This window comes from Gorilla gorilla, chromosome 3, assembly GCF_029281585.2.
Source record: "Gorilla gorilla gorilla isolate KB3781 chromosome 3, NHGRI_mGorGor1-v2.1_pri, whole genome shotgun sequence".
NCBI classification, from domain to species: Eukaryota; Metazoa; Chordata; class Mammalia; order Primates; family Hominidae; genus Gorilla; species Gorilla gorilla.
Window position 1 is genome coordinate 148,430,867 of NC_073227.2, and position 24,357 is coordinate 148,455,223.

Consider the following 24,357-nt stretch of genomic DNA (forward strand, 5'->3'; position numbering starts at 1 on the left):
TAGGAGGTGATTGGATCATGGGGGCAGTTATCCCATGCCGTTCTTGTGATAGTGAGTGAGTTCTCACAAGATCTGATGGTTTTATAAGTGTTTGACGGTTTCTCCTTCACACATACTCTTTCTCACCTGCTGCAGTGTAAGGGTGCCTGCTTCCCCTCCCACCATGATTGTAAGTTTCCTGAAGCCTCCCCAGCCATGTGGAACTGAGTCAATTAAACCACTTTCCCTCATAAATTACCCAGCCTCAGGTATTATTTATAGCAGAGTGAAAATGGACTAATAAAAATATATTTGGTAATTTCTGACCTTCTGTACCTAGATATTTATATCTTTCTTTAGATTTGGAATGTTTTCTGTTATTTCTTTGAATAAGCTTACTACTCCTTGCTCTTAACTCATCATTGAATGCCAGTGGCTCTTACATTTGTTCTTTTGAGATTATTCTTTATATCTTGCAGGTGTTCTTCATTCCTTTTTTTTTTCTCCTCTGACTGTATTTTCCAATAGGCTGTATTTGAGCTCACTGATTGTTTCTTGCAATGTGAGAGCCTGTAATCCATTTTTCAGAAAACGTATTTCTGAGTTCCAGGATTTTTTTTTTTAATTTCAATCTCTTTGTGTTACATTTCTCTGATAAATTTAATTGCTTCTCTGTGTTATCTTGGATTTTGCTGAGTGTCTGTAGAATTGTTATTTTGTTCTTGATCTGAGACCTCACACATTGCTTTCTTCTTTAGGTTGGTCCCTGACCCCTTGCTTTGTCCATTTGGGGATGTCATAGTTCCGTGTTTGCTGTTGTTTCTCGTGGATGTACATTTGTGGCTTTGCTTTAAAGGATTTATTATTTATTCCAGTCTTTGCTGTCTTGCTTGTTTTGTCTTTCTAAGGTATGTTTGCTTAGAGATTCTTTGCAGTAGCCTGTGAGTCCCCTTAATACTACTGTATATCAGTGCCTCCTTTTGGGCACTAGATGGCGCCTTAAGCCCAAGTTTGCCTTGGCTCTCACAAACATTGGAGCACTGCCTGTCAGATGGTGGGGGTGGCAAAGGGGATTACCCCAACTGTGTGGTAAGGCTGGCAAACGGTTTGTACCCAGAAAACTCATGGATCATACCTCCTACAGTGTGGTCCTGCTGAACAGCCACTCTGATATGGCATCTCTTTTGGCTGAAATAAAGAGGAGAATTTCAGGGCTAGGGTTTCTGTTCCTGCTTCCCCTCTTTTTCTGCCTTCATGATTTTTTTTCTCCCTGCTAGCCCTCATGATATTATACTTCTTATGGGTTGAGGCAGGAACAGTTTTCCTGCAAGGGAACCCAAGATGGTGGGAAAGCTGGCTGTCCTCCTCGATCTAACTTTTTCCAATGAAGAAGCTGAGTCTGGGAGGAATTTTTCATGCACAGGGCCTGGCAGATTGCGGAAAAGGCGTCATGCAAAGAGAAGGCTATTTCTCTTACTGTTTGCTTGGAGTTTTTCAGTTCTCTGTGGCTCATGGATAGTATCAGCCTCAGATTTGAGTTCTGGGATATTGCTGATGATAAGCTTTGTGCTAGATATTTGTTTTTGGCTTTCTGTGGGAGAGTGAAGCCAGATTACTTCTACTCTGCCATTTTGGTGACATCATTGTCTCAATAAAGTATTTTTAAATTAAGGTATGTACTTTTTTTAAGTGATAATGCTATTGCACACTTGGTAGAGTACAGTATAATGTAAATATAACTTTTATATTTACTGGGAAACCAAAATATTCATGTGACTTGCTTTTTTGCAATATGTGCTGTTTTGTGGTGGTCTAGAATTGAACCAGCAATATCTCTGAGATATGCCCGTATAATTCAGCTGTTCCTTGAATCATGATGTGGTTACATCCTGATAAACCCTTTGTAGCTTGAAAATATCATAAGTTGAAAATGCATTTAATACACCTAACCTACTGGACATCATGGCTCAGCCTAGCTTACCTTAAATGTGCTCAGAACACTTATATTAACCTATAGTTGGGCAAAATCTAACACAAAGCCTATTTTATAATAAAATGTTGAATATCTTATGTAATTTATTGAATGCTTTGCTGAAACTGAAGAACAGAATGGTTGTATGGTACTTGAACTATGGTTTTTACTGAATGCATATTGCTTTTGTACCATCATAAACCTGAAAAACCGTAAGTGAAACCGTCTTTTAAGTTGAGGACCAGCTTTATACATTTTAACGTACCACAGTCTACTTTCAAATAATCTTATCCCACTTCATGTGTAGTATAAGCACCTTACAATATTCAACTTTCATTATTTCTCCCCATTTCTCTCTTTGTTTGTTTCTTTGTTTTTTTTTTAAATTAGAGACAGAGTCTCGATCTTTCACCCAGGATAGAGTGCAGTGGCAAAATCTCAGGTTACTGCAGTCTCAAATTCCTGAACTTAAGCAGTCCTCCCACCTTAACCTCAAGTATCTGGGACTACAGGTGTGCACCACAATAGCTGGCTAATTTTTTAAAAAATTTTTTGTTGCGACAAGATCTTGCTATGTAATTCAGGCTGGTCTCGAACTCCTGGGCTCAAGCAATTCTCCTGCCTTAGGCTCCCAAGGTGTTGGGATTACCGTTATGAGTCACCACACCCAGTCCCCCATTCTTTGTGCTATACTTTGTTATTATTTTTCTTTAGACAGTTATGTGTACATGTATATACACATACATATATGTGCACATGTGCGTACACACATACACACATATAGTTTGAGTAGATAGTTTAGCACATTAAATCCTTCATATATATCTATTAAAAACTTTCTAAATGCCATTGAGAATCTGGGAGATTTCTTTAGTAGGTTCGTAATAGATATTTGCCTGTTATTAATACACCCACACACAAACACATACACACACCTATAAAGTATTTATCCTGCTCTGGTTCTCTGATGGTTTCAGATTTATGGCTTTTTAAATTGTTAGAATAATTTTGACTCATCATAAATTTTTTTGCCCTGTTTTCTTTTTTTCCTTCTTCTGGGTTTCAAATTACATATATGTTAGACCATTTGATAATACCCATAGCTGTTGGATGCTCTGATCTGCTTTTTCTCCTACTCCTTTTTTATTTTTATTTTTATTTTTATTTTTGAGACAGAGTTTCGCTCTTGTTGCCCAGGCTGGAGTGCAATGGAGTGATCTTGGCTCACTGTAACCCCTGCCTCCTGGGTTCAAACGATTCTCCTGCCTCAGCCTCCTGCGTAGCTGGGATTACAGGTGCAAGCCACCACGCCCAGCTAATTTTTTGTATTTTTAGTAGAGACAGGGTTTCACCATGTTGGTCAAGTTAGTCGCGAATTCCTGACCCCAGCAGATCTGCCTGCCTTGGCCTTCCAAAGTGCTGGGATTACGGGCGTGAGCCACTGCACTTGGCCTCTTACTCCTTTTAAATTGTATTTCACTTTGTATAATTTCGATTGACTTATATTCAGGTTTCCTGATTCTTTCCTTAGCTGTGTCTAGTGTGCTAATAAGTCCATCAAAGAAGTATTCATTTCTGATATTGTGTTGTGTATATTTTGCATTACTGTTTGACTATTTATTTATTGAGACGGAGTTTCGCTCATGTCGCCCAGGCTGGAGTGCAATGGCACGATCTCAGCTCACTGCAACCTCCACCTCCTGGGTTCAAGCGATTCTTCTGCCTCAGCCTCCTAAGTAGCTGGGATTACAGGTGCCCGCTACCACACCCGGCTAATTTTTGTATTTTAATAGAGACAGGGTTTCACCGTGTTGGCCAGGCTAGCCTTGGACTCCTGATGTCAGGTGATCCGCCCACCTCAGCCTCCGAAAATGCTGGGATTACAAGTGTGAGTCACCGCGCCCGGCCCCATTTGACTTTTTAAAAATAGTTTTCTTGGCTGGTCGCAGTGGCTCACGCCTGTAATCCCAGCACTTTGGGAGGCCGAGGCGGGCGGATCACGAGGTCAGGAGATTGAGAGCATCCTGGCTAACACGGTGAAACCCCGTCTCTGCTAAAAACACACAAAAATTAGCCGGGCGTGGTGGTGGGCGCCTGTAGTCCCAGCTACTCGGGAGGCTGAGGCAGGAGAATGGCGTGAACCCGGGAGGCGGAGCTTGCAGTGAGCCAAGATCTTGCCACTGCACTCCAGCCTGGGCGACAGAGCAAGACTCTGTCTCAAAAAAAAAAAAAAAAAAAAGTTTTCTTGGCTGGATGTGGTGGCGCTCACCGGTAATCCCAGCTACTCAGGAGGCTGAGGCAGGAGAATCGCTTGAACCTAGGAGGCGGAAATTGCAGTGAGCTGGGATGGGGCCACTGCACTCCAACCTGGGCAACTGAGCGAGACTCCATCGCAAAAAAAAAAAAAGTTTTCTTTTTTTCTGCTGAAATTCTCCATCTCTTCATGAATGTTCATCTTTTACATTAGAGTCTTCAACATATTAATCATGGTTATTTTAAAGTTCATTTGTGATTATGCTAGTACTGAGTTATCTGTAAGTCTGGTTCTATTCATTGTCTCCTGAATTTTATTTTTTCTTTTTGTGTGTCTTATACATTTTGATTGAATTCTAGATTATTACTTCTAGACTTTTTTTTGTTGTTGAAATCTTGCCAAATCCCAGTCTGAATAAATCCAGCTTTCTATTATATTTGCTCCTAGTCTACTGAATGTTGCTAAAGTAAGTCCTAGGCTTATTGATAGTAATATAGATTCATGTGCTGTAATTATAGTTAGAGCTTCGATGTTATCTGCATTTCTTTTACTAAGTATTCGATATTAATTTTATCTTCGTTCTTTCCTTTTGATTGAGGAATTCTTTATCTCTCATTGTTCCATCTTTTGAAAACTGTTTTCAAATTTCTATTTGTTAGTCCTCATTTTGATCTACCTCTTTGCTTCCTTCTGGCTCCCTGTGATAAGTATGCCAGTAAGGTATATTTATTCATTGTGGAGAATTTATTTTATGATAGCTACCACTTTTATATGCTTTCAATAAATGTTCCAGGCACTGTGCTCAACATTTTACATGCATTGTTTCTCTGTGTCTTCTTTAGACAATAAGTTCTTTAATGTAAAGAACTTCTCAGTACCTGTCGTACTTTGCAGTCAATAAATAAATACATGAATGAAACTACCGATTCCATATAGAGACAGGGAAGTTTATAGCTGTAAATGCCTACATTTAAAAAAGAAAAAAGATCCGAAATCGGCAACCTAGCTTTCTACTTCAAGGAACTAGAAAAAGAAGATCAAACTAAACCCAAAATAATAGAGAAAATCAAGGAAACTAAAAGTTGATTCTTTGAAGAGATCAACAAAATTGACAGAACTTTAGCTAGACTGACAAAGAAAGAGAGAAGATGCAAATAACTAGAATCAGAAAAACAAACAAACAAATGGGATATTACTACTGGTTGACCTTACAGAGATAAAAAGGATATGCGAATACTGTGGGCTGGGCGTGGTGGCTCATGCCTGTAATCCCAGCACTTTGTGAGACTGAGGCAGGTGGATCACAAGGTCAGGAGTTCGAGACCAGCTTGCCAATATGGTGAAACCCTGTCCCTACTAAAAATGCAAAAATTAGCTGGGCGTGGTGGTGGGCACCTGTAGTCCCAGCTACTCAGGAGGCTGAGGCAGGAAAATCACTTGAGCCCGGGAAGTGGATGTCACAGTGAGCCGAGATCATGCCACTACACTTCAGCCTGGGCGACAGAGTGAGAGTCTGTCAAAAAAAAAAAAAAAGAAAGAAAGAAAAAGAAAAGGGAAAAAAAACACCCCAAAAATTAACACCCAGCCTGGGCAACATGGTGAGACCACGTCTCTACTAAAAATCCAAAAAATTAGCCAGGCATAGTGGTACTTGCCTGTAGTCTTAGCTACTTGGGAGGCTGAGGTGGGAGGATTGCCTGAACCCAGGAGGTTGAAGCTGCAGTGAGCCATGACCATGCCACTGTACTCCAGCCTGGGCGACAGAGCAAGACCCTGTCTCAAAAAAATAAAAAGTAAAAAAGAATTAACACCAATCCTTCTCAAATTCTTCCAAAAAAATTGAAGATGAAGGAATTTTTTTTTTTTTTTTTTTTTTTTTTTTTTTTTTTGGACACGGAGTCTCACTCTGTCGCCCAGGCTGGAGTGCAGTGGTGCAATCTCGGCTCACTGCAACCTCTACCAGCTATACCACTCTTAGTTATATATCAAAAGTATTGAAAACACATATTGTATGCCCATGTTTGTAGCAGCATTATTCATGATAGCCAAAAAGTGGGATTCTCAACAAAAGACTGGATAAGCAAGTATCCAACAACAAACGACTAGATAAACACATACAATGGAATATAAATATTCAGCCACAAAAAGGAATGAAATTTTGATTTATGCTGCTACATGGATGAACTTTGAAAACATTATGCTTAATGAAATAAGGTTGACACAGAAGGATAAATATTATATGATCCCACTTATATGGAGTACCTAGAATAGTCAGATTTATAGACAAAGTAGAATAGAGGTTACTAGGGCTGTAGGGAGGGGTAGAGGGGTAGTTTTTATTTACCAGGTACAGTTTTTGATGGAGATGATGAAAAAATTTTGAGTCTAGATAGTGGTGATGATTACAGAATATTGTGATTATATTTAATGCCAATTAATTATACACTTATGAATAGTGTTTAAAATGATAAATATTACGTTAGGTATATTTTTACCACACATGTACACACAAAAACTCCTAAAATTCTTTTTTATTTCATTAGAAAAGTCTTTAAGTATTGGTTGTAACTGTCAGACTCTTAGTGACAAATACAAGATTTCCAAAATTTTCATTTTTGCTTGAAAGCTCAAATTTTATCATTGGAAAAAACAGTTGTTTTCCTTGACATTAAAAACTCATTTTTTTATCAGCTGGGCGCAGTAGCTCACGCCTGTAATCCCAGCACTTTGGGAGGCCGAGGCGGGCAGATCACAAGGTCAAGAGATCGAGACCATCCTGGCCAACATGGTGAAACCCCATCTCTACTAAAAATACAAAAATTAGTTGGGTGTGGTGGCAGGCGCCTGTAGTCCCAGCTACTCAGGAGGCTGAGGCAGGAGAATCGCTTGAACCCGGGAGGTGGAGGTTGCAGTGAGCCGAGATGGCGCCACTGCACTCCAGCCTGGCAACAGAGCGACACTCTGTCTCAAAATAAAAAAAAAAGAAAGGAAAAAAACCTCATTTTTTTTCATTTTCAAGGAAATATCTGAGAAATAATAAAGTCTGAGTAACCATAGTTTGTTGGTTGTTCTTTTAGTTAAACATGAAAAAAGTTGCTAGTTTGCCTTATAACTTAATCACACAAATGCTTTGCTTTAAGAAAATGATTGTAGCTTTTTTTTTTTTTTTTGAGATGGAGTTTTGCTCATCACCTAGGCTGGAGTGCAATGGCATGATCTCTGCTCACTGCAACCTCCGCTGCCCGGGTTCAAGTGATTTTCCTGCCTCAGCCTCCCGAGTAGCTGGGATTACAGGTACATGCCACCACGTCCAGCTAATTTTTGTATTTTTTATAGAGACAGGGTTTCACCATGTTGGCCAGGCTGGTCTCGAACTCCTGACCTCAGGTGATCCGCCCGCCTCGGCCTCCCAAAGTGCTGGGATTACAGGCGTGAGCCCACCACACCCAGCCCCATTGTAGTTTAATATGCTGCAAAAATGCTTTGTGTTTTCTTCTCATTTTTAAAAAATTGTAAAAAAATGTATAACATGAAATTTACCATCTTAACAGTTCTTAAGTGTACAACTCAGTAGTGTTCAGTATATTCACATTGTTGTGAAACAGATCTCCAGAACATTTTCATCTTGCAAAACAAGCTTCCATTTCATGTTTGTCACACACAAAAAGATATGTACTCATGAGTGAGATTTTATAAAGTTAATTTTTTGGCTTTATCAAGGATATTTTTAAGTTGAAACTGGAATTGTTTTATTTTTTCTAATTGCAAGTGCGTAACGAAGAATGCAGTCACAAGTAAGTAAAGTTTGGTGCCACTGCCTCAATTCACATCAGTTTTACACACCATTGCTTTTGTACCATCAGTAGAAAGGTCAACACAGAGGGAAGGGCCAACAATGTCTTCTTATTATGAAATCAGTTTTGACTTTGTAGACTTTCTAGAAGGTTCTTAGGAACCTTCCAACAGTCCACAGACAACTTTGAGAACCACTGATTTAGATAAATGTTTTAGGAAGATAACTTTAGTGGCAGGATAGAGAAGGGACACTTGGAAAAACAAAGAGACTGGTTAATTCAAGTGAAAGAAGAGGAAGGTCTAAATTTGAATTTAGGTCTATATTTGAATTTGAGTGCAGATGAGAAGGAAAAGACAGATTTAGGAGATAGATCAAAAGTGGAATTGATTTAGAGAATTGCAGGTTCTGTCTTACTTTTGATGCCTTTAGAAAAAAAGAAAATTGCAGGTATGTCTTTGAGATAATGAAATTATTGCCCATCTTTGTGCCAGATTTTATCCCTAATCTCCATGTATTCAATTTACATCACTAACCTAAATTATTCAAGATAAGTTGAAAGTTTCCACATAATAAAAAACTAATCTAAACGAAATTAATAATGATTTGGAGGAGGAATGAGCTATTCAGTTATCTGCTTCTGCTTAAACTGTGTTAGCTTGAGAGTTTATGACCATGCTTTTTATCAGCTTCTGAATTTACATATGTGTATTGAGCATAAATAGCACTATATGCAGATCTGTATGTCATTAATTTAGGAGAGTTTTAGGGACTACTGTCTTTTCCACTGCTTAGACCCCCAATAATGAAAAAAAATAGTACAAATTGGTTCATATACTTGGTTCTTGATTTTTCATTTTGAAGGCTTTTTTCCCCTTTCTCAAACAGCACTTCAAATGCTTCACCTTCAGAAGGCGCACCACTAGCAGGAAGTTATGGATGTACTCCTCATTCATTCCCAAAGTTCCAGCATCCTTCTCATGAACTTTTGAAGGAAAATGGCTTTACCCAACAAGTGTACCACAAGTATCGTCGAAGATGCCTAAGTGGTAAGATGCTTGTCCTTTATCTATCTATTTAATATATTTAAAATTAAAATATAATTCTAAAAAATTTAAATGTTGTCATTTAATACCAGGTTAAGATATTCTTTTATTGTTAGACTATACATAGGTTTACTTTAAACATGTTTACATATATTCTTTATTCATGTACTTTATAACTTAGACACATTAGGAAATAAAAATTAATACACTCGGCCGAGCATGGTGGCTCATGCCAGTAATCTCAGCACTTTGGGAGGCCGAGGCATGCAGATCACTTGAGGTCAGGAGTATGAGACCAGCCTGGCCAACATAGTGAAACTCCATCTGTACTAAAAATACAAAAGTTAGCTGGGTGTGATGGCAGGCGCCTGTAATCCCAGCTACCCAGGAGATTGAGGCAGGAGAATTGCTGGGACCTGGGAGGCAGAGGTTGCAGTGAGCCAAAATCGTGCCATTGCACTCCAGCCTGGGCGACAGAGTGAGACTCTGTCTCAAAAAAAGAAAAAAAAGTGTAATACACTCTTCTTGTTGCTATTGAGAGATATTTATAATTTAAGCAGTGAGTCAAAAAATGGGTTAGCATTTGTCAGCTGTTTCAGCAGTCCTCAATCTTTTTGGCACCAGGGACCTGTTTCATGGAAGACAATTTTTCCATGGGGGATGGTTTTGGATAAAACTGTTCCACCTCAGATCATCAGGCATTAGATTCTCTTAAGGAGTGTCCAGTCTAGATCCCTCACATGTGCAGTTCACAGTAGGGTACCAGTCTGTGGCCTGGGTGTTGGAGATCCCCACTCTATTTAGAAGAAACCTAAATACACTTTGAGGATTAATATGGTTGAGCTTTCTTCATTTTATATATAACATCTGCTGTCTTGTCTTTAAAAAGTATGTTTAATAAAATAATATTTTATTTAACTTTTTTCAGAGAGAAAACGCTTGGGAATTGGTCAGTCCCAAGAAATGAATACCCTCTTTCGTTTCTGGTCCTTTTTCCTCAGAGATCACTTCAATAAAAAAATGTATGAGGAATTTAGACAACTTGCTTGGGAAGATGCAAAAGAAAATTACAGGTCAGATATTTTCTTTTACACTTCGAGGGAGTTTTATTATTTTCTTCTTCTTTTTTTCTTTACCCAGGTAGATCTGATAGAGGGAGTTTTTAGAAAATAATTTTAAAAACTATACTGAAGTAGTCTGATTTTGAACTGTGAAAGTAGCACAATATAACTAGAGGGAGAGCTGTATTAGTTTTCTATTTCTGCATTGCAAATTACCCCAAAACTCCATAGGTTAAAACAATAAACATTTGTTAGTTCACAGCTTCAAAGAGTTGAGACTCCAGGAACTGCTTAGCTGGGTGGTTCTGGCTTATGGTTTCTCATGAGCTTGCAGCCAAGATGTTGAAGTGGGCTGTGGTCTCTGAAGACTTGGCCTGGGCTGGAGGATCTTTTTCAAGCTCATTCACATGGCTCTTGGCAGGAGGCTTCAGTTCCTTGCCACACTGACCTTCCCTAGGGCATTTTACAATATGGTTTCACCCTGAATGAGTAGAGCTTCCAAAATGGAAGCCTCAGTATTTTATACAACCTGCACTTGGAAGTGGCATACCATTATTTCTGCCATATTGTATTGTCCATACAGACCAGTCCTGGCACAGTATAGGAGGGTGCTACACAAGGTTGTTAATACCAAGAGATGGGGTCATTAGGAACCATCTTAGAGGCTGGCAGAAGGGCTGAATGAAATTACAAAACTTTTCTCTCCCATGCTCCCACCATTACAGACTTCCCTTGCATGTACATATACATACCCCAATTGATATGTGCTTAGAGCCAACCCAGTTCTTAAGATTCTTTGAGAAAAGAAAAAGCAAGGCCTCTCACAACATGTCCTTTGACTCACCTTGTCTAATTTTTTCCCCGCTAGTCCTGTAGTACTCTGGGCAACAGTGGTACTGAACTACATATTCTTCAAATGAACCAAGCTCTCTAGCCTCTGGACATCTGTGCATGTTCTTAACTTTGCTTCTACTTCTCTTCGTCCTCCCTGTGCTTTTCTAAATCCTATTCTTTTTGTCCCAGCTTAGACCTTGCTTCCTTCAGAAATGTTCACGGAAAGTCTTGAGAGTGCCTGTAGGGCTGAGTGAGGACAGACAAAGAGGGTAAGAAGGAACATGGCGTGGACTCATGAAGGCTATTTATTCATGGGGAAAAGGAGAAAGGAACAAGAGATGGAGAGAAGGGAAAAAGATGATTTTTCATTCAATCATATTTACCTAAACTTACCCTTCTTTAAGTTCTGAAAATGGATTCCTCTTGTAAATATCAAATAAGAATATATTGTTTACCAGATATTGTGATCTTTGAGAAGAATACAAGGTGTGCTACAAATACATTTTTCTGATTAAAATCACAAAAATTTCTTTGTGTTGACTTATGTAAAAACAAAGCCCGTTTAATTTTTATCTGTTATCTATATCAGGAACAGCAGATCCATGGCAGGTGTACTTCTATTTCTTTTTCCTCTATTACTGATATCTCTAATCAATCCCAGTTATGTTTTATGTTCTTTCTTACCACACTTTTAAGATTTATACTCTTCCTTATGACTTTAATAGCTACTGCCAGTTTACCAGAGTTGACATAAAAAGCAAAATTTGCCATTCCTAATCTCATCGTTCTTATTCAAACTGTGGTTTGCTACCTATTCGTCAATTGTAAAATCAATTGAGTGGTTCTAACATGCTTTAAAAAATACAGTAGAAAATACCAGACTGCACTGAGCATAGTAATTCATACATATGAATTTAATTCATACCCATATACATACAAATTTAAGAACTGTTTTGCAAAACATATATCTTTTTATGTACACACATATAGAGACATGCATATTGATTTAGTTATAAGGTAAAATATTTTTCATGGTATTGGACCTAGTCAGAAAAGTTTGAAAGCCATTGTTTTAATTGATCTCAGACTATTTTGCTATTTATGCAATTTCTGTTTGTTCCTTAAGACTTTCTAATAACTTCTCTGATTCCATTTCCACCCAAGTCTAGGTTGGGAGTTCTTCTTCTGTGTTCCTATACACATACCTCTGTGTATGTTTCTAATACCTTTGTAACACAGTTTCCTACCTTTGGTTCTGTTTCTGCAGTATTTACCACTAGACTGTATTAGCTACTTCTTAGGAAGTAGTGGTTAAGCACCTGAAGTCCTTGAAATCAGGACTGTGTTTGAGTCGCAGCCATTAATTTACTGTGGCCTTGGCAGATTATAATCCCACCAGGCTTTAGGTTCTTTATAAAAAGTAGGTTAAGCCAGGCATGGTGGCTCACACCTGTAATCCCTGCACTTTGGGAGGCCGAGGCAGGCAGATCACTGAAGCCAGGAGTTCGAGACTAGCCTGGCCAACATGGCAAAACCCCATCTCTTCTAAAAATACAAAAATTAGCTTGGCGTGGTGGCCTGCGCTTATAGTTGCTTGGGAGGCTGAAACATGAGAACTGCTTGAGCCTGGGAGGAGGAGGTTGCAGTGAGCCAAGGTTGCGCTACTGCACTTCAGTCTGGGTGACTGAACAAGACTCTGTCTCAACAAAAAAAAGGTTAAATTATGATAGATACTCTCTCATGGGGTTATTGTGAAGATTACACAAAGCATTTAAAGGGCTTAACACATTAACTTATGTATAGTAAGTGCTTGACAAATGATTCCCTCTCTCCCTCCCTCCCTCCCTCCCTCTTTTTTCTTTTTCCTCCCTCCCTCCCTTCCTTCCTTTCTTTTTTTCTTTGAGACAAAGTCACACTGTTGCCTAGGCTGGAGTGCAGTGTCGTGATCTCGGCTCACTGCACCCTCTGCCTCCTGGGTTCAAGCAATTCTTCTGCCTCAGCCTCGTAAGTAGCTGGCATCACAGGTGCCCACCACCACACCCGACTAATTTTTGTATTTTTAGTAGAAATGGGGTTTTACCATATTGGCCAGGCTGGTCTTGAACACCTGACCTCAAGTGATCCACCCACCTCGGCCTCCCAAAGTGCTAGGATTACAGGCATGAGCCACTGCGGCCGGCCAGATGATTATTGTCATTAGGGAATTGTTACTAATTCTGTCCATTGGTTGAAAGTAGTAATAATGTGATTACAGGAAGGAGGGAGAGAGCTAACATCGCTTACATCTCTTCAATGTGCTAGCTCTGGTCTAGAGGGTTTACAAATATCTGTTTTCGAAAAATAGGATCTAATTGACTCAATTTTCAGTGATATAATTACAAGCCCATGATTCAAATATAGTTCTTCCTGGTTCTAACCTCTAGGTTTTCTACTCCTCTGAGCTGTCTTGCAGTTAGTGGTAAATGAGTAAATGACAACTGCGAAGGCTGATCATTTGCCTTTGTCCTTCACTCCAGCAGTTATGCTGTGTATTTGGGTTGTTTTATTAATGTCATACTTTTGGTCTTTGGAATAGTTTGCTAAGAAATAAGAGTAAAAATCCAAATATTGCCTATTCAATATGAATGTTGTATTGTCATCCTTTATCAATAATCTAAGAATTTCTATATTCCTCTAAAATATGATTTACTTGATAAAAACCAAAAACTTACTTCTCCAGAAATAAAGAGAGATACTGAGGCTTCACCTCAAAGATTCTGATTTTGGGTACAAAAAAAAAAATGATTGGAAAGAATGAATAAGACCTACTATTTGATAGCATAATAGGGTGACTATAGTCAATGGTAGCTTAATTGTACATTTTAAAATGGCTTAAAGAGGCCAGGCGTGGTGGCTCACGCCTGTAATCCCAGCACTTTGGGAGGCCGAGGTAGGTGGATCACATGACATTAGGAGTTCAAGACCACCCTGGCCAACATGGTGAAACCCCATCTCTACTAAAAATACAAAAATTAGCCAGACGTGGTGGCAGGCGCCTGTAATCCCAGCTACTTGGGAGGCTGAGGCAGGAGAATCACTTGAACCCAGGAGGTGGAGGTTGCAGTGAGTCGAGATCGCACCACTACACTCCATCCTGGACAACAAGAGTAAAACTCTGTCTCAAAAAAAAAAAAAATTAAAATTAAAAAATAAATAAATAAAATGGCTTAAAGAGTGTAATTGAATTGTTTGTAACTCAAAGGATAAATGCTTGAGGGGATGGGTACTCCATTCCTAATGATATGCTTATTTCACATTGCATGCCTGTATCAAAACATGTCATGTGCCCCATAAATATATGCACCCACTGTGTACCCACAAAAATTTTAAAAATTAAAAAAAAAGATCCTGATTCCATTGGTTTGGAGCAGAGCCTGGGCATCAGTATTTTTTAAAAGCTCCCCAGATGATTATAATGTGTAGCTAAGATTGAGAACAACTGATGTTGGTATAATATGATCCCATAAGAGGAACATCAAAGCAAGTTTGTCATTCTGAACTGTGGTTCCTTTAGTCTTTGATCTCCTTAGACTTCAGTCATGCAAGCTCAACCAGTAGCATCACTTAAGGCTATGGGAGCCAAGGGCTCAGGTTGGTGTATAAGTGTGTAGTTGGCAGTCCTGCATTTCTCTTGTTGGCTTGCCAGACCATCACTCTTCGTCTTGTAAATAAGCTGGTTGCAAAAGAGACACACAATCACATACCCTGCTTCCTGTGACTGACAGCCAGTTAATATTATGTTAGCAGAATGAAGAGGTTGTAACCTTTCTGCTGAGGTACCCAGAATGACTTAGGATTCTAACTTAGGAGTGTTTTAATTGTGGTATCTTTTAGTTGAGTCAGCTAGACAGGGTCTTTTTGCTGCCATCTTACAGCCTTGTTTCACTCTCATGGGTTCTGCTCATCACCTGTGGTTGAAGGTTGAGCCTATATAGTTTGCTGATCTACTGAGCAGAACTCCTAGATTCTCTAGATAGTTATAGACAGAAACAAGGAAATTTGTTTTCTCATTTACGTAGTGATTATAGCTCTATTAGCAATATATCTACTATTAATTGTACTTTATAATGAAAGCAGGGAGGCTCTCTTAACCATTTAATTATGTTTGTACCATTATAGTTGAATGGGACAACCACACCTGGGATCTAGGGCACAGCCGTACGGTCTTTATCTTCCTAGAGTAAAGCTTACATTCAAGAGTATTTATTTAATGCTGTGTACAAAGACACCATTATAAATTTTGGTTTGGGGAAAATCTAACACATCCCCAATTTATCACTAAATCTTTTGGCCAGTTCTTCAGAAATACCAGGGAGAGATAATGTGTGCATCTAAAGAGGTCATACTGAACTGTCCAAGGGCTGCCTTTCATGCAGCAGGTTCTCAGTATACCTTCATGATGTGCTACGGCTGAGTCAACAAAAATAGCAAAGCCAGCTGTAGATTACTAATTACCAGTTCAGTTAAAAATCTGCTTACCGGCCGGGCGCAGTGACTCACACCTTTAATCCCAGCACTTTGGGAGGCCGAGGCAGATGGATCACCTGAGGTCAGGGGTTTGAGACCAGCCTGGCCAACATGGTGAAACCCCGTCTCTACTAAAAATACAAAAAATTAGCCGGATGTGGTGGTGGGCACCTGTAATCCCAGCTACTCGGGAGCTGAGGCAGGAGAATAGCTTGAACCAGGGAGGCGGAGGTTGCAGTGAGCCGAGGTCGCACCACTGCACTCCAGCCTGAGCAACAAGAGCAAGACTCTGTCTCAAAAATAATTTAAAAATCTGAATGCTAAAATTTTATTTTTTGTTTAGGATTATTTGTGCCACATTTGCTTATATTGATGTTACTAACTATAGAGATATTGTATTTTATTATAAACCTTTTATTTTCTCTTTATAGGTATGGGTTAGAATGTCTGTTCAGGTTTTATAGTTATGGACTGGAAAAAAAATTCAGGCAAGAAATTTTTCAGGATTTCCAAGAAGAAACCAAAAAAGACTACGAATCTGGTAACAATAACATCAGAAAACTTGTTCTCTAATTGGAAATTGTAAACCTGAGTCTGTCAGTAAATAGGGAGGGAGTTCATAGTTTTTTTCTTCAGGGCAAACCATTTAAGATCTTCATGCCATTATTGTGTTTCTTGATGAAGGATGGGGCACCAGGTAGTAAGAAGGCCCTTCCTGGGAGGTGTTGGAAAGTAACTACTCTCAAGTCTTTCTTTTATGGAGGTGTATTTTGTCATTATCCCTTTGACAAACGTGGCTACTCACTGATGTTCCATTACATGAAAATTCTATGCAACATCAGCAGGTAAGCTTGGAAAGGCAGAAATAGCACAGTGGTTAAGAGTGCAGGCTCTGGGCCAGACTGCTAGGTCCAAATTCCCTTTCCACTATTTAGAAGCTATGTGACTGTGGGTAAATTGCCTACCCTTGCTAGCTTCAGTTTTCTCATCTGTAACATATATGAGAACACCCATCTTTTGGGTTGTATATGATTCAAATTAGTTTGATGCATAATAAAGCACTTAATACTTGTTACATAGCAAATGCTCAATAAATATTAGCTGCCATTATTGGTTAATTCATTACATGTCTTATTCTCAAGACCTAAAGTAAGCATATATTGGAAGATAAATTGTTTATTGCTGATAGGATTATATTTAATGTGAATAATTTTTAAAATTTCATATAATTTATAATGTATATTCTTCTTTGTTATTAGGTCAGCTGTATGGACTAGAAAAGTTTTGGGCTTATTTGAAATATTCTCAATCTAAGACACAGTCTATTGACCCAAAACTTCAGGAATACCTCTGTAGTTTTAAGAGGTTAGAAGACTTCCGTGTTGATGTAAGTTTTAAGTCATTTCCTCTATTCTTTTTATTATCCATACATTTCAGTCTCTTATCAGTGACTTTTTAAGCTTTAATTTTGTAATTTTTATTTTTTAACTTTTTAGTTTTAAAATTAAACTTTGAAATAGATATAAAAATAGTTCAGAGAATTCCCATATACTCTGTTCACTCAGATTTCACAAATGTTAACATCTTGTATAACCACAGTGCAATTGTTAATTCAATTTAATTTTCTTATGCTGCTATAATTAAACATTTTCTAGATGTATTAATTTTTACCTGATATGCTAATTTGTCACTAGCAATGTGAAAACTTTTCACTTTTTAATGATCTTTTATCCATATAACTCCTGTAACATGTGCTGATATGGATTTAGGGTACCTGCATAATAAAATTAAGGAGAGAATGTTGTGTGCATGTGTGCAAGCACAAGAGTGGTGTCTTTTAGTTGAGTCAGCCAGACAAGGTCCCTTTGCTGCCATCTTATAACGATGTCCACTCTCATGGGTTCTTCTCATCACCTTTGGTGGAAGGTTGAACTTATATAGGATTTATCCATTTGATTTCAAGAGGAAAAGAAAAGCATTAAAAAATGTCATGAATGTAAGAAGATAAAGGAAAAGGAGGAAGAAGATAAATAAAAAATAAAGGAAAAAGGCTGGGTGTGGTGGTTCACACCTATAATTCCAGCACTTTGGGAGGCCGAGGCGGGTGGATCACCTGATGCCAGGAGTTCAAGACCAACCTGGTCAACATGGCAAAACTCTGTCTCTACTAAAAATACAAAAATTAGCTGGGTGTGATGGTGCACGTGTGTAATCCCTGCTACTCAGGAGGCTGAGGCACAATAATTGCTTGAACCTGGGAGGTGGAGGTTGCAGTGGGCAGAGATTGTGCCACTGCACTCCAGCCTAGGCAACAGAATGAGACTCTGTCTCAAAAAAAAAAAGGGAAGAAGAAAATTTTTAAATTTAAAAATAGGAAAGAAGTAAAAGGAAGGCTAGGTTCATCATCTCTGCTTTGTGTTGTAATTTGTCTTGCAGTTTTGTGTAAATGGACTTGATGACCCAGGGATAGGGTTAATAAAAGTGCCTGTCTCTGGAATTAAGAGCTATTTTTCTAGAGTGGCCTAGCCAGTTCTGTCACAAAGACATCCTTGCTCTGTATTTGAGATTCTTGCCCCATCTGAACATAAGCTAAGAATTCAGGCCTCCTCCTTTAAGTACAACGGAAGATTGGATGAGGAGGTTACTATCTTAATTTAGCTCCACATAAAAATACTAGTTCATTGGTGTCCAGTTCTGGGCTCCCAAATCTTGGTAACTGGAAAGGCATAAAAAGCTGACTTTTTTTGAATGCAGGATACCTTTTCACTGGGTACTTAAATGTTTGAAGATGTTTAAATTTGGTGCCATCAATAATATTCTCCAGTCTCATCACAGGAATTCTAGATAAACCTTCAAACTTGCTAACGATAATTTAACTTGGCATCTCTTTTATTCCCCTACTGCTTTCATTTATCTGTTATTTAAACATTTTCACTTAAGCAAGCCTGGAATAGGAGTTTAGGATTGAGAAAGAGACTGGAAATACAAATCCTTTACAGTTGACGAAATTGAATAAAGAAGGCAAATAGCCTCGCTGAAACATTTTCTTGGAGCCAAGGAACCCAGCCTTATACTTATGCCCCATCAGATAGCTCAGGCCCTAAAAAATGAGAGAAGCTTAGTAAACATATGTTGAGGCCAGGCATGGTGGCTCACGCCTGTAATCTCAGCACTTTGGGAGGCCGAGGCGGGTGGATCGCCTGAGCTCAGGAGTTTGAGACCAGGGCAACATGGTGAAACCCCGTCTCTACTAAAAATACAAAAAACTTAACCGGGTGTGGTGGCTTGCGCCTCTAGTCCCAGCTACTTGGGAGGCTGAGGCAGGAGAATCGCTTGAACCCCAAAGGCAAAGATTCCAGTGAGCCGATGTGGCACCACTGCACATCAGCTTGGGCTACAGAGTGAGACTGTGTCTCAAAACAAAAACAAACAAACAAAAAAAACACTCGGGCTACAGAGTGAGACTCCGTCTCAAAAACAAAAAACAAAAACCACAAACATATGTTGAGTAAAAGAATGAGCAAATACTAGTAGGCTGATTTAGTTAGGAAGGAAATTTAAGTTTAGTACCTTAAGTTGCTGTTAAGTTTTTGTTATACTAATACAATCTGTGAGGCGGGAGAATGGCGTGAACCCGGGAGGCGGAGCTTGCAGTGACCCGAGATAGCGCCACTGCACTCCAGCCTGGGTGACAGAGTGAGACTCCATCAGAAAAAAAAAAAAATTCTACTGAAGTGTCCATTTAACGTACTTTTTTGGGGAAAAGTCTAGCCTTAGATTCTGAAGGGAGGAAAAACAGTAAAATTGTCAACGGTGTTGCCTTTCATCATTTGCAGCCCCCTATTAGTGATGAATTTGGAAGAAAAAGACATTCCTCTACTTCTGGTGAGGAGAGTAATCGTCATAGACTTCCACCTGATTCCTCTACAAAGCCACCAAATGCTGCTAAACCTACATCTACCAGTGAGCTTCAGGTACCAATAAACTCTCCCAGAAGGAATACTTCACCGGAGTCCAGTGACAATTCACATTAAACAGTGCTGCCTGTGTCCTGTGGTCTCAAGAAATGGTGAAATGCCTGAGAAATAGACTCTTATGAAAGTTCTTTGTCCTTGAAGTCAACATTTACATCAGTATTTATTTGGGGAAAATCTTCTGGTGTTTAATTGTGATAATAAGAAAGAAGAAAAAGAAAGAAAAGTGGTAGCATTTTTTTCTAACAAGATAAATTCTAAAAATGTTTTCCCTGATTTCACAAACAAGGATAGTCTTGGTGACCAAATAGAGATCTTCTAGTAATGTATTTTGATCTCAGATTTCTTTTTCAAAGCCATGGTTTTACAAAAACAGCATTCCTTAAATATATTTAAAAAACCATACAAGGAATGCCTAACATTTCAGCTCATACTTCTTAAAGAAGATATAGTATGTTGTATTCTCTTCTTAGAGCTTTCTTAAAGAATCCACAATCCAATTACCCCACTGTCAATTCATATTTGAACTTACCAAAACAAAGGAGGATTACGTATATATTTTTTAAATTCAAAAAAGAATATGAAATTATACATTTAGTATCCCTTTGAGACATATAGTTTAAAGAAAACTTTTTTTAAAACAAAAGTAGGAATATATAGTTAAGATTGTAGTTACAGTGAGTATATGCACTTTTGATGCTAGGTTTTGCTTTTCTCCCCCCAGTCATATCTCATGATTTCCACAGTTGTTGTATTGGTGTGGAGTTTTCTGAATTGGCTGTAAGCTGATTACATATTAGAGGTTTATTTTTATGATTCTATATAAACGTGCACGAGTAATTTAAAACCTGCATTGGGATTGATTGGAATATTGTCCTAAGTTAATTAAATCTTGCACAGTTTTGAATGCATCTGCTATTTATACATCTGCAAGTGGGTATGTCATAAGGAGTCAGATTATCTTTAATTTAAAATGAATACTTAGTTTTACCTTTTTGTTTATTTTTTATTTAATTTTGTTTTTATAAATTTTTCAAGAGTTATAGCAAATTGATTTCTAATTTTTATTGCTATTACAACTGATGTAAATGGTAGTTTCAGTTTTTGTGAGATTTAAAAAAATAAAGCACTTATTCTGAATTTTTTGAATTGATTTTTAATTATTTTTATTTAGAATATAGTTGAAAAGCTGTAATATTCAATTTTGCTAGTAAAAGACCATTTTTTTGTGTGAATGAAGTTTCAATTATAAACTTACATCCACTTTATTGAGCACTACATAATTTACAGATATTTTGTTGTATTGGCAAAAGCAAGTGGTTTCCATATGCTAAATTAATTGTATTTTCTTTTTGAGCAGATTGGATATCTTGTTCTTATAAATTATAATATTGAAATACATATAATCTTTGGATGGATGAGCTGTTAATTTGTAAATAGGTTTTCATTAAGTTATTTCTCATGATAAGTAATAATCAGCAGTTTTATAATATTTACTATTTGGAGGGTCATTTTGATGCTTTAAATTGCAGAAATAGTCAAATTTGAATATTCAGAAAATAAATTTATTTAGATATATTGTAAAGAGGGTGCAAAACAAGCAATGGGTTAGAATAATAGATCTTCAAGTCTTTTCTTAAATGGGGTATGTAGTTCCAGCTTTTCAGTGAGAAATTTCCAAACCGTGCTTATTAGCTTTATATGGTCTCTTGAAATGATCATAAATTTTTCTCAGTGTCCTTTTTGTGTTGAACACATACATCTGAAACCTGTATTTAACCAGATATTTCTACTCAACTGAATATACAAGTGTAAATTTGATTGGAAAATTGTATATTATAAATGAAAATATAATAATCAGGAGTTTTGTGGTTTGTATTAATTAGCAGTTTTATCATATTTTTATTATAAAAGTAATACATGTACATTGGGAAATTTAGAAAAGCACAAAGAAGAAAATAAAGTACTTGTTATAAAAAGAAGAAAAACCAAAATTGGTTCAGGCTATATAGTGTTATAACCTGCATTTGTCACTTAATGGAGTTGAACATTTTCCGATGTCATTAATATTTCTCATTACTTTTTTTTTTTTAATTGTAGAGATGGGGTTTCACCATGTTGACCAGGCTGATCTTGAACTCCTGGTCTCAAGTGATCCACCTTCCTCGGCCTCCTAAAGTGCTTGAATTACAGGCATGATGAGCCACCGTGCCCGGCCAGTGATGTCATTAATATTTCTATTTCATGGCTTTTACTAGTTACATAGTATTCCAGTATGTGAATATGCCGAGTTTACTTAGCTAACTGCTGACTGTTGAACTTTGGCTGTGGCTAGGTTTTAGCTGTTACAAACAACAATTAATAGGCTGGGCATGGTGGCTCATGCCTGTAATCCCAGCACTTTGGGAGGCTGAGGTGGGTGGATCACTTGAGATCAGAAGTGCGAGACCAGCCTGGCCAACATGATGTGAAACCCCATCTCTACTAAAAATACAAAAAACTAGCTGGGCGTGGTGGTGCATGTCTGTAATCTCAGGTACTGGGGAGGCTGAGACAGGAGAATCACTTGAACCCAAGAGGCAGAGAGGTTGCAATGAGCCGAGTCCGCGCCACTGCACTCCAGCCTGGGCGACAGAGTGAGACTCCGTCTCAAAAAAACAAAAACAAAAACAAAAAACAAACAAACAACAATGAATAGTATCCTTACAGATAAATCTTTGTGTATAAAAGAGTTACTGTCAAGAACTCCTAGAAGTTGGAACTCTAAGTAAAAACGTGTCTCCATTTAAGATCTCTAGGAAGGTTGCACAGTTTACACTTTTATCAACAACATCTGCTTCCCTACATCGTTATCAACACCAATTATGATAAATCTTTCTCTTTAGACTGATAAGCAAAAAATCATTTAAATGTCTCTCTCTCTTTTTTTTTTTTTTTTTTTTTGAGATGGAGCTTTGCTCTTGTTGCCCGGGCTGGAGTGCAATAACGTGATCTCAGCTCACTGCAACTTCCACCTTCCAGATCCAAGCGATTCTCCCGCCTCAGCCTTCCGAGTAGCTGGGACTACAGGCATGCACCACTATGCCTGGCTAATTTTGTATTTTTAGTTGAGATGGGGTTTCACCATGTTAGCTAGGCTAGTCGCGAACTACTGACCTCAGGTGATCCACCTTAGCCTCCCAAAGTGCTGGGATTACAGGTGTGAGCCACTGCGCCTGGCCACTAAATCTCATTATTAATGTCACCATTTTAATCAGGTCACTAATGAGCGATAATTTTTATTGCTTATTAACCATATTGTTTGTAGATTGCTTGAAAATACCCCTTACGTTTTCCTTTTGGAGTGATTATCTCTTTCTGATAAATTTATAGAGCGTTTTCACTTATCAAGAATATTAACCCTTTGCTTTCTAATTTTGCTTATGTATGCTTGACATGGTATGTACTTTTTTTGGGTAAAATTTAAAAAAACTATACCCCTTAAATTCTGAATGTAAAGCTCAAGCAAATAAAAGCACTGCTATTTAATGAAAAGAAAAACATTATTGACTATAAATCTAAATGGCCCTACCCAAAATTTATGAAAGTCCCTACAGACCTTAGGGCTTCCTTTTTTATTATTTTGCACAATTTTCAATATCAAAAAAGGCAATGCTAAAAATGTTATTCAAACTCCTCCTCCTCCTTTTAAGAGAATAGTTGAAGCTGTCTTTGACATTTTCTATACTAAAAGGAATTAGGAAGGGAGTTATGTTTTTAAAGTGGTATTATTTTAGTTTTGAAATATATTTTATTTTATTTTATTTATTTTTTTGAGATGGAGTTTCGCTCTTGTTGCCCAGGCTGGAGTGCAATGGCACGATCTCGGCTCACTGTAACCTCTGTCTCCCAGGTTCAAGCCATTCTCCTGCCTCAGCCTCCTGAGTAGCTGGGATTACAGGCATGTGCCACCACGCCCGGCTAATTTTGTATTTTTAATAGAGACAGGGTTTCTCCATGTTGGTCAGGGTGGTCTCAAACTCCCGACCTCAGGTGATCCACCCACCTCAGCCTCCCAAAGTGCTGGGATTACAGGTGTGAGCCACTGCTCCTGGCTAGATTTTATTTTTTAAACTTATGTTAGTTTGGAACTCCACTCTGACATTCTGTATGCTTCTTGCCATTTTACAAAGTAGTGTCACCACTTTCCTTTGCTTAATCTTTTCCTTCAACTAATTTCTTGGCTTTTATGAAACTATTATTTTTATTCTATTCTTGCATAGGAGGCTGATCCAATAGAGTAATACCTAATTATATCACCATGAGATGGCAGAACGAAATGTCAGATCTGTAGACTTTTGACAGGAAAGTGAGTATGTGTGTGTTTTTGAGACCTCTTACTCCATCTTGTGGTGATATCATATAATTATATCAATTACTCTTGAATTCCTAGTAGTCATATGTGTGTCAAACAACTCATTACGTGGTTAGGCATTGCCCTAGTTATTGGTAATTTTGCATTAGTTATTTGGTTATTAGTAAATATATGTGATAACATTAAGACTTGTGTATAGTTAAAAATGGAAATACTATTGCTTTGGTATTGTCCTTTCACTTAAGAGTTTGAAGTACTTCATTAGCATTATTTTTTTATTAACTCTTGAGATGTGAACAAAGCAAGCAGATTTTAAGGTATATCTCCTGGCTAACCTAAGCCATGTAGTTAAGTCACACAGCAAGTTAATGAATGGATCCTGCCTAAAACACGATAAACTTAAAACTAGTTGTTAATCTTGTAACTAGAACAAAGTGTTATCACACAACTAGTTGAATGGCTGAGTTAGGGTTTGAACTCCAGTAGTCTGGCTTCAGAGCCCAGGCTCTTCATCTTAACCAGACTGTTCTTTAACAGCGTGAAATAGAACACAGAACCCCTGACTTTCGAACTCAACTGCAATG

At 38.0% G+C, this 24,357-nt stretch overlaps 1 protein-coding gene across 21 annotated transcripts in view; it reads left to right on the forward strand.

Moving 5' to 3' along the window:
* The window catches only part of LARP1B (La ribonucleoprotein 1B), a 202,235-nt gene that overhangs the window by 176,352 nt on the left and 1,526 nt on the right, over nt 1-24,357 (forward strand). For 15 of the 21 annotated variants that reach the window (XM_063705537.1, XM_063705533.1, XM_063705536.1 and 12 more), the window contains 6 exons: nt 8,887-9,047; nt 9,973-10,117; nt 11,134-11,208; nt 15,877-15,986; nt 16,705-16,832; nt 19,282-21,295. In XM_063705537.1, coding sequence (XP_063561607.1) covers nt 8,887-9,047; nt 9,973-10,117; nt 11,134-11,208; nt 15,877-15,986; nt 16,705-16,832; nt 19,282-19,479 — 817 coding nt within the window. In that variant the 3' untranslated portion in view covers nt 19,480-21,295. Of the gene's footprint in view, nt 1-8,886; nt 9,048-9,972; nt 10,118-11,128; nt 11,209-15,876; nt 15,987-16,704; nt 16,833-19,281; nt 21,296-24,357 lie in introns of those variants that run through there. The other 6 variants (XM_063705531.1, XM_031010054.3, XM_019025739.4 and 3 more) reach the window with 3 other exon arrangements.